At 40.9% G+C, this 11,262-nt stretch overlaps 2 protein-coding genes and 1 long non-coding RNA gene across 3 annotated transcripts; all 3 read right to left on the reverse strand.

The window, feature by feature from the left end:
* Window positions 1–456: 456 nt before the first annotated feature.
* LOC118790884 (heterogeneous nuclear ribonucleoprotein A0-like) lies at window positions 457–2,023 on the reverse strand. The gene has a single exon (XM_036548008.1). The coding sequence runs from the start codon at window positions 1,958–1,960 to the stop codon at window positions 1,064–1,066; it is 897 nt and encodes a 298-aa protein (XP_036403901.1). The 5' UTR covers window positions 1,961–2,023; the 3' UTR covers window positions 457–1,063.
* Window positions 2,024–5,069: 3,046 nt separating this feature from the next.
* On the reverse strand, window positions 5,070–6,641 carry LOC118790824. The gene is made up of 2 exons (XR_005005528.1): window positions 5,770–6,641; window positions 5,070–5,545 (listed from the first exon to the last, which is right to left on the reverse strand). It is a non-coding gene; the product is annotated as an uncharacterized LOC118790824 (long non-coding RNA).
* Window positions 6,642–7,185: 544 nt separating this feature from the next.
* Window positions 7,186–9,033, reverse strand: LOC118790822 (heterogeneous nuclear ribonucleoprotein A0-like). Its single transcript, XM_036547898.1, has one exon. The coding sequence runs from the start codon at window positions 8,959–8,961 to the stop codon at window positions 8,038–8,040; it is 924 nt and encodes a 307-aa protein (XP_036403791.1). The 5' UTR covers window positions 8,962–9,033; the 3' UTR covers window positions 7,186–8,037.
* Window positions 9,034–11,262: the final 2,229 nt, after the last annotated feature.

Raw genomic sequence — 11,262 nt, forward strand, 5'->3', positions numbered from 1 at the left:
AGATCTTCAATGACAGGTACAGTATTACTAGTGACAAGCCGAGAAACGGCTGTCATTGTTTTACTTCGATCAGGTGCAGGCCACTGCATTAAGCAGAATATGATCAGTTTGTTCCCACTCTAGAAAAATGGCACCATAAACAGCTGGTATAAAACAGCTGATAAAATGAGACATGAGGAGCATTACTGTGCAGCTGAAGATTGATTCTTCAGAATAAAGCATCCACTTAAGTGTACATGAGAGAGTTTAACTTGCATTACTCAGACCTTAAAGTGTTCAGCTCAATCACACCTTCAGCACATACACAGCTGGTCTCCAGGACCAGGAAACCGATCTAGATGTCAGTGATTGTGTCTAGACTGCAGATGTGAACTTTAAAACTCAATGAAGGAATCAAGAACGGCAATGTTGTCAAACATTAAAAAGTTTATTACAAGCAAAATAAGTGTGGTCAAGATTCAATTAAAATTCAGGACTAAAACATTCCACAGAACTGCATTGATTCGCACAGTATGAACAGCAACGGTCTTGGAAGAAAAAAATAGTATCAATGAAACGTCACATTTAAATTATAAAAAGGAAACAGACAGTTCTGAAATATCATTCCTCTTTCACAATAACTTAACCGCTTTCACAAACTAACATACGCTGAACTGCCTTTAACACTTCAATACCCCTGAGTTTCGTGTAGCTAGCTAAAGCAACAGAGGACTGAATAGTTAGCATGGGAGTAGTGAATATTGTTTTGCTCATTTCTGTGCAGCCGTTATTTAAAAATACAAAACATCGCTAAAATATTTAAACTGAAATACATCTCCATGACATTACGGAAAGTTAAACTACACACATGTCCAATGAACAGGCGCCGTTTCCTCATTGGCGGAGAGGAGGGTTAGAGAAAGTGGTGGGGGTTGCAATGTTGAATTGCTAACTGTAGCAATAGTCCACGCGTATGAGCACCCCCTGGCCCCTAAAAAGATTTCTGATCAGTTCTACAATTCTACAAGGTCCCTAAAGTCCAAAATAAGGTATGTGGACATTTCAATCAATTGGGTGCACCGTTTTAATAGCCTCCATAGCCACCCCTTCCGTAGCCACCGCTTCCTCCACGGGAGTATGGTGCGCCGCTTCTGCCGGAGTAATTTCCTCCTTTCATTGCTCCATAGCCAGATGACTGTTGGCCGTAGTCATCTCCAAAGTCATTGTAGCCATTACCATAGCCACCCCCCATCTGGTCTCCGTATCCCCCTCCATAACCACCTTGGCTTCCGTAGCCGCCACCGTATCCGCCGCCATACCCTCCATCACCGCCGCCATAGCCGCCTCCATAGCTATTGTAACCACCTCTTCCGCCACCGTAGCCATTTTGAGACCTTCCCATTCCTCGGCCGCCTCTCCCCCTGCCACCTCGGCCACCTGCAGACTGCATTTCTTGCTTAGTGAGGGCTTTCTTTACCTCTACCTTGTGTCCATTGATCGTGTGAAATTTCAGCACCACCGCTTTGTCTGCCGAGTCGTTATCATCAAAGTACACAAAGCCGAATCCACGCTTCTTGCCGGTCTGCTTGTCGCTAATGACTTCGGCCTTCTCGATCGCGCCAAACTGGGAGAAATACTCACGGAGGTGCTCGTCCTCCACATCATCTTTTAAACCACCGACGAATATTTTCTTCACCTTGGCGAGGGCCTCTGGCTTCCCGGCATCTTCCCGCGCCACGGCTCTTTTCACTTCCACGTTGTTGCCGTCTACAACATGTGGCCTGGCGGCCATTGCTGCATCGGCCTCCTCCGCAGTCGAGTAGGTCACAAAGCCGAAGCAGCGGGACCGCTGTAGCTGTTGATTCTGAACCACCACGCAGTCGGTGAGCTGGCCGTACTGCTCAAAATGCGAACGAAGGCCATCGTTTGTGGTCTGTACGTTCAGTCCACCGACAAACAGCTTGCAGAGTTGGTTGGTCATGTTTTTTGATGGAGTAATCTTTTCCCTCTAATTCGAGATGCCGTCTCTTCCTTCCTTTTTGAAAGAATTGAGGGCGTTTTTCTCGTACGTCATGAAATGCGTATTCCATGCTGATTGGTTCAGTTCAGTCCCACCCGTTATTCATGCGCTCCTTTTAAAATGATAGAAAACTCATTCTGTTGCTTTGTTCAGCGCCAGATTTTTGAGATGATGGAGCTTTATTGTAGGAACTAAACGGTAGAGGGTTAGGATTTGGGGTGTGTAATTGTCTTAGATCTTATGGAAGACAACAGCTTTTAAAAGACGTGTAAAGAATCGGATCCTGGGACGTTCTAATACGTATGCGTGCGTTTCCAACGAGGAGCAAGGCATCACCAAAATCCGGCCCCCGAAGTCCATCCCTTTAGATTAGAATCACCAGCGCCTTGTAACTAGAAAGTGTCTGGCGACGCACTGGCTTCATAGATTTTTTTTATTATTGCAGTTCAAATCTGAATTCATCTACCAATCCTTAGTGCATATCGGAAGAGTAGAATATTCGTGCTACAGCCTCTAAATTCTTGAAATTCTACCATCTGCTCGAAACTGAGATATCTGCAGAAACGTATTCTTTAACATGTTATCTTTAATGTTGCAAAGTTTAAAATGGTCAAGATGATGTGACATGTTAAGGCCCTTATTAAATAGGGCAACAAAACCTCCCCCAGGAGTCGGCATGGGGAAGGGTCATGTGATATTATTAAGGTCAGTTTAAATCAAGTTTAATACTTGGCTACATTGCATGTAGCTAGTGAAGTGCCTTAAAGCTTCACTTTCACAAAACAGTAGTTTTAAGAGTCTCTTCTTCTTTTGGTCCTGACTAAATTTTACATTCTGAATGTATAGAAAAATGTATGCTTTTGGAGTCTCACTTGCCTGACTGGTAGGCTACCTGAATCAGCCAACCAGTCTCACTGAGCTGACCATCCCCTTGTCCTCCCTTTCCCCTGGCTCAATTCACAAGCCACATCTGCTCCCCTAACTGACCATTAACCCATCCAGCCAGCTCTCACTGATCAGATTCATCCTTACTTTGCTCTTCCCAGTCTCTCTTGCCATTACTTTACCAGTGATGTTTCTGATATTCTGTCATTACTGTGTGTCTGTATGTGCCTTACTAAATCAAAAACTGTCCAGATTTTTCTTACACCCCTTCAGACTTTTTTCCCTTACCCCATGGATCTAAAATATTCTCCCATTGCACTGAACCTAATTGGACTGGCTGGTGCTGGAGAGACAGATAGACTCTCCCTTTGACCATTTGTCCCTTTAAAGTTAGGAAGTATTTCCCTTGACACTGTCACCTCAGGCCCAGGATATTTTAGCTGCTTTGCGAGTAACTCTTATAAAGCACCCTATACAACAGAATTGAATTGGTTTTTGGACTAAATTTAGTTTAATAAGAACTATTATAGCCTTTGTGGCCCTCCATCCAATGCAAGCTCCCTAGAGAGACTATCACCTAAACTTTGAGAACCACCATTTTAGAGAATCAGTGAAAGACATGTTTGCGCTCCGCAAACGATGTTACGCCAGATGAGAATATAAAGTGCATAATACAAAGGGGAAGAAATCACATGCACTGGCAATCGATGCTATGACAGTTACTATCCTGGCTACACGAGTTTGATTTATTTCTCCAGTAGTTTTGACCCACAGGATTTGAATTCGATAACAAATAGTTACGGCAGGCAGATTCTAATGAATGCAAACATATAGTAATATATGTGTATAGTTTTTGAAAACTTTTCACACAAAGACGCTTACAACTAAAGGAGACCTGCCAGTGTAAGTGAGCTATCAGGTATTCAATGCTTTTGTGGCTGTGAAAATGAATGTGACTAGAAAGCAGAAAGATCCACTGCAGTTGCACTTCACAAGCATTGAACCTGTACATTCTGCCATTTGTACCTGAAATTCAAATAAAAACAATCAATGAGCAGTAAATTCCTTATACAGCTTTATACCAATATACTTAATGAACAAGAACAACATTTGCAAATAATACTGCAAAGCCTCTATAATGACCTTTTGTTGTTTACTTTGCCTTTGCAGCACCATGTAGAAAAGCAAGAAAGTCAGTTATGACAGATTTTAGACATCTTCATACAAAGATTAGTTTGTGCCCCTTGGGCTAGCTTGTTGCATTAAAAATTCATTTTCATGGGAAACTAAAATAAAGAAATTCAAGAGTCCCTAGTGTTAATACTGAATCAAACACAACAGGCTAATTTTGGGAAAGATGTTTATCTTATGATGACGATCTTAAACATGACATTTCCGTTGACAATGGTCAGGGATATACTGTTTAGGGACATCCTCAGTATTCATCTACAGCACAGTTAGAAGTTGTCACACTTTATCTTATGGGTAGCAAAGATGACGTTAACTAGTAATCATTTGTAATTTGCCATTTCACTATTCTGGCTCAAAACAAATGACATGCAAAAGGCCAGATGTCATGAATTCAATGCCAACCCTTTGATTTTGTACATATACTTCTTGGAACACCTGTATTTTTGCCGATATTACAGCTACAGACTTGTCAATATTTAGTTTTTAATTACACAAACATTCTGCACAGAATTCAAGATGTTATTGCATTTCAACACAAAATGTTAAATTCTATCATAACATTTTCACCAACATCATAGTTTTATGAATACGAGATATATTCATCAGCAATGACCAGAATCAGCAATGCTTTTAATCAAATTTATTTTAACCATGTTCTGCCAACACGTGTTCACTGGAACTTCCGTTTTGAATTGGGACTTCACACTCCAGGGTAGCAGTATTCATCACCCTTGAAGCTGGGGTGGCCATCTCCAGCTTAATTGTTCCAATTTGTTTTAGGTTCAGAGAGTTAAAACAACCAGATATTAACAGGCATTTCTAATTTAAGATGAAATTATCTTACAAAAGTCACTTAATTCACCAACAAACAAGAATGCAATGTTCCAATAACTCTAGACTCAGGTTACATTACTTAATGTTCTGTATAAACAGTCCTAAGGGTAAGATGTGCAACTTCTGATCATCCATCCAGTCAAACAGCACTTCATTAATGAACTGGCATTTTGTTTTTATTTAAAACAAAACATACAACTGCTGTAGCCTGCAATAGGTTTTTCCAAAGTTAAAAAAAATGGATATGCTAAGGGACAGAAATGTTGATATATTAAGGGGTTGAAATAACATTAAATAACTGATCAGGATTCAGTTTTACCAGAAAGTCTATGTATGTGTACATATAACTGCATTGTCATTCAAAGGCATGCAATCACCGCTGTTTAAAGACTATATCCTATATTTTGAAGTCTGCTTATATAACACTTGTTTGTGTTTAATACCAACTGTCTCAGTTATTGACATTACAATGAGATTAAGTGGAAAAATTAGTTCAATGAAATTCTCATAGGAGACATGCCGGTTTGAATTCATCTTTTTTTCCCCAAATACCCTTTTCCCAACAATGACGACCGTTCCCAGACTGCTGTTCAGAGTTCCATTACAGGAGAGGTTGGAACCTATACATGCAGATCCCTGAAAGAAAAAAAAATAGCCAATGAAATCAAGCTTATTCAAGGCAATGTTTAACAGCACCACCTTCTAATGGATAAACAGTCAAATAATTGCCCCCTCCTAAAAATGTGGTAATTAAAACATGGCATCTTAATCTGGGTGCTAAAAAAAACCTCATAACATTGATGTCAGTACAATTTCTTAAACTGAATAGCAAATGCTGCTTAAAAATGAGTTTTACCAACCTGTATGGCTGTTGGGAGGTCCTCCTCTCTGGACCATTATAGCCAGTGGAAACCCACAGTGATAGGGAGGGAGGCCAGTACAGGCAACTGTGGCTCCCTGGAGATGGGGGGAAAAAAAAGTTTGGAGATACTTTGTTGCAGGGGAGGGGTATGCATCCTTGTTAGTCTGGCACAAGACAACTCATTTTGCCAGATCACAAATAAATGCTTTTTACACTGGAAGTGGGATTTTGCAAGCATTTACAGCAAAGTACAGTACATCCATATTTAGGACCAGTTAACAGGGACCTATTTAAAGTCCTTTTGAATATAAATGTAAAACTGATTTCATGGTGAGTACAAAAATCTAAGAATGCACTGAACTTGAGTTAACATACATTGATACTTATCAACCACAAATCAAAATCCAGATACAGAAATGCTTGTAACTAATGTGTAGGTGGAGACAGATTGATTTACATACCTAGTTTTGCAGGATGTGCTCCTAATGAGATATTTCAGTCCTATCACAACCTCGACCCCAGGTACTGAACAGGGTCCCTGTATACAAACTGCTACACCTATTTTGAGGTACCAGGATTACAGTAAGATCACCTAAATGTAGGAATCAGAAATAAACGTGAGCCCCCAGTAATCCAAGCAGTTGTCTAGAACAAAAAAAGCCAGGTTCCATTTTTCACACAGAACTAAATCCAATGTTAGTTCAAAAAATATCCATTCATGGTGTGTATACCAGTAACTGAACATGCCAAGGGCTGGCAGTCCAAACAGATTTTCCAGAACAAATTTAAGAATGAAATAGTAATCTCAAAGCAAACACGGGAAGCCTGCTCTGTAGCAATTTTGGGGTGTTTGCAGATGTCCCAAATGGAGGGATTCCATTTGCCACCAATGAACTAGGGATATGTACTCAAATTGACGTTTCCACATTCCACAGCTCAGATCTAAAACCACACTCAAACCTCCCCATCCCCCTACAACTGTATAAAACTCCAGTTCTGTGTAAATCATGACTCGCTGCAGCGATTAGCGTTCACTTTCAGGTAAGTCTCAGCGACCCGAGAAGCTCCATGAAAACATGGGAAAAACTTTTTCATAAGCGAACACCGATCAAACTGACTACCTCGTGGATTGACAAATATTTTGTTCCAAATACAATAATCTTAAATTTACATGATAAATGCATACGCATACATATATACACTGCTCCGGAGCAGTAAATAGCTCATAAAATTATGTCCAACATATTAAACATTAAACACCCCTGGTGTAAATCAGAATTCAAACTAGCTCAATATGGAATTTTCTGTTCAAAAAGTTACCATATGGAAACAATTTTGCATGCCTGGAAGTAAGTTATACCTGTGGGACATGTGACTTGTAAACAGTCATAAAGTAACATAACCTGAATTCTGCTTTGACTTTTTTTTTTTATTTAAAAAGGAACATACAATTGCATATCAATGTTTAACAATGCTAGGATGGTGTAACTGCACAATGACAATGTACATGGGAAGCATGTTGCTTGAAAACGTAGTAATAAACTTTTAGCCGCTACTAGAGAGGGGACAACTTTCCGACGCAGAAACCCTGGCCAAAAGTTATGATCGCCCTCCTATTCCATGCCTTTTCTGAATTTACATGCATCGACTGCAGTGAACAATATTACAATGAAGTTGCAAACTTGTTACAAACTTTACTTTCCCCATAAACAGATCGTATAGCTGAACCTGCCCGTCATAACAAAATCCAAAACTACTTCATGCTTCACACCCCCTTACATTGTTGCACTGCATTTCAAAGCTGCGCGAGGGGAACATGAAATTCAGATTAAACTGCGTAAATACAGATAAAAGCAAATAAATCAGTTACACAAACAAAACTAAAACAGTCGACATAAGACCTCTGCTACTCAAACGTCTGTGTACATTACAAAAAAAAATTTAAAAGAAAAAGGCTGGTCTCACACTGGGAACAGCGTCACGACAAAGAAATGAGCAGCTAGCTCATCATTCTTGCAATCGGACATGTCCTATGGTAAGAGCTGGTCGTGCGAGTCAGGTTTTCTGGGTGTGGGTCTTCCTACCTGTTAGGATCACTTGAGGTCTTCGTTTTGGATTAGGTTTCAGTGTCCGCTATTCTGCCAGGTGTCTCAGCAGTAGCTAATAACTTGACTGTTTTGAGTTCTGTTTGATGTCCAAAGAAATGGCTATAACTGGCGGATGAGAGACTAAACGGCCGCCCGGCGCAGTCTCTCAGACAGCCGGCTTAGTAGGACCCTCCGTAGCCTCCCCTGCTGTAGCCTCCTCCGCCCCCTCGGGAGTAAGGGCCACTGCTTCGACTCGAGTAGCTGCTGCCTCCTTTCATGGGCCCATAGCCAGATGACTGTTGGCCGTATCCGCTGCCAAAGTCATTGTAGCCATTTCCGCCACCGTAGCCATCGCCGTACCCTGCTCCATAGCTGCCGCTTCCTCCATAACCTCCACCGTAGCCTCCGCCACTCCCGTAGCCGCCACCGTATCCGCCATCATTACCCCCGTAGCCGCCATAGCCGCCTCCATAGCTATTGTAACCACCTCTTCCCCCGCCGTAGCCATTTTGAGACCTTCCCATTCCTCGGCCGCCTCTCCCCCTGCCACCTCGGCCACCTGCAGACTGCATTTCTTGCTTAGTGAGGGCTTTCTTTACCTCTACCTTGTGTCCATTGATCGTGTGAAATTTCAGCACCACCGCTTTGTCTGCCGAGTCGTTATCATCAAAGTACACAAAGCCGAATCCACGCTTCTTGCCGGTCTGCTTGTCGCTAATGACTTCGGCCTTCTCGATCGCGCCAAACTGGGAGAAATACTCACGGAGGTGCTCGTCCTCCACATCATCTTTTAAGCCACCGATGAATATTTTCTTCACCTTGGCGAGGGCCTCTGGCTTCCCGGCATCTTCCCGCGCCACGGCTCTTTTCACTTCCACGTTGTTGCCGTCTACAACATGTGGCCTGGCGGCCATTGCTGCATCGGCCTCCTCCGCAGTCGAGTAGGTCACAAAGCCGAAGCAGCGGGACCGCTGTAGCTGTTGATTCTGAACCACCACGCAGTCGGTGAGCTGGCCGTACTGCTCAAAATGCGAACGAAGGCCATCGTTCGTGGTCTGTACGTTCAGTCCACCGACAAACAGCTTGCAAAGTTGGTTGGTCATGGTTTCTTTCTCGTACACCTTGTCCCGAAATTTCGAAACGCTCTCTCTCCTTTCGTTTTCCTCCTTTTTGAAAGAATTGAGGGCGTTTTTCTCGTACGTCATGAAATGCGTTCTTCACACCGATTGGTTAAGCGCGGTCCCACCGATTGCGCGCTGAAAAATGGAGGCAAGTTTCTACAGCCTGGCTTTGTTATGACTCTTTCAGACGTGATTCTCTTTTGATTAAGGAAACAAGCAACAAACAAAACCTGAGATTGGTACGACGAGTGTAGCCGGCGTAAAGCACTGGCATACTTTTTAAGCTCCCATTTCGAAAGCAATAGAAATATTTTCATAATTATTAACATCTTAGGTAACTTCCAGAAAGACTACCTAGAAAGTTAAGTAGCTAATAATAAATTATGCCTTATTGAAGGCAGAAGGGGGAAATATTTTATATTCCAGAGAACAGGGACCACAGAGGGCTGCACACTGCCATTAGCATGATGGTAAGGAACAGGCTCGTAACCGATAGGTTGCTGGTTTGATTCCCTGCTAGGGTACTGCTGTTACGTTCTTGAGCAAGCTACTTAACCCACAGTTGTTTCAGTAAATGTATAAATACCTGTATGAATAGGTAATTTGTGAAATTATAAATTATGTAAGTCACTCCGAATAAGACTGTCTGCTAAATGACTAATGTGATATATTTGTATTTTTGTTTTTTAAAGACTGTTTTTAAGTTTGCTACAATTCCAAAAAAAAATGAAAGAGACCAACATTTATCTAGCATTGCTACGGTAAAAATGTTGAAGGTATATTGATCTGCAGTGTTCCAAATCTGGTGATAATAACTTAAATTTTGACTGATTAACTTCATACATTGAAGGTGACAGGACTACAAATACACTATACAATCTAGGAGAGTCGTATTGCTTCATGTGGTCTGGCAATTATGTTTACATTCTTCTAGATTACTTAAGTACATGCTACAAAGAAAACATGTTGTATTGCTTTCCTGTATCCACTCTACACTCCTAAATCCCTCCTAATCCCTACAACATTTTTGAAACTGTTAAAAGGAGGTATCTGGACAGTAGTGTCTCACATGTTTTAGGTCAAATCGATTTAGTAAAATCTGTGATCTCGACAGTCGACTGTGATAACTGATAACTGGCAAGAACAGCAAATCGTAAAGGCTACATGGAATCATCAGAGTTTAAGATTTCTTTCACGTTGGAACCACTTCACGTGTGAACAATTCTTACACATTTTGGAGCTTATTGCCTAAACTGTTTCGACCTTTTTCTTTACTTTAGTGGTCACCATGACATGTAGAGTGAGGCCTTTCATATGCACTGTCTCTACAGTCCTCAGCACTAGGTGGGGAATTCATTACAAGCCATCTGTTGTTGGATGATTTGCTAAAGGCTTGCAGTTGACACATTCATGGGAAGACCCTCAACTGTAAAGTGGTCACTAAAGAAGTCTGGTTTCAGTTACTCTGAAACCAGTATTTATCATGCATATGTATATTTTATTTTATTCATCTGGAATAAATCCAGATAGCCGAATAATAATATCTGGAACCATCTAAACTGGTAAAATAACTACTGAACTACAGACAATGCATAATTTTGAGTGCAGTTTAGCGATAGTGTTAAGTTTGTTCAAAAGTATAAATATACAAGAATAGGTAAAAAGAGGATAGGGACAGAAAACAAAAATGACCTTGAGCGCATGGCCAAATTGTCCTGTAGGTGCCTGAAATTAATTTAATGCAATAGTTATTCATGAATTTAAATGGAAACAATCTGAACACTCAGTCATGCTGATTTCCTTTCTGGTTTTCTTTGAGACTTTAAATGTTAACTCTTAACAGAAGCCACTGGGGAAAAGAATACAAACATATTAGTTTAGAGACATGCTTTTGCATGCATTTAACTGCACAATGCCTTTTCTTTTTACAAGCCCAAACACTGTTCCAACTACAGGTTTCTTTCCTAGAGAAATTCCCATCGGCATCTGTCAAAAGATATCAATATTTCATTTTATCCATGACATTTATCCATAGTCACTTAAAAGAAAGAGCAGACCATGTATCTAATAAATTCTATCTGCAGAACACTACATGTTGTATTTTGGTAATAATGCATTAATATAAGTTAATATAAGTTATGGTTGATAGAAAAGAAAAATGTATTACTTGCTGTTTATTTCATGTGTAGCGTTGAAATATGTTTTGGATTCTGTGATCTAGTAACCGATGTATGATAGTATACTATAATTGTTTCTTGTTGCCGCCTTTACCCTGACACTCAT

Source organism: Megalops cyprinoides, chromosome 16, assembly GCF_013368585.1.
Source record: "Megalops cyprinoides isolate fMegCyp1 chromosome 16, fMegCyp1.pri, whole genome shotgun sequence".
Taxonomy (NCBI): Eukaryota; Metazoa; Chordata; class Actinopteri; order Elopiformes; family Megalopidae; genus Megalops; species Megalops cyprinoides.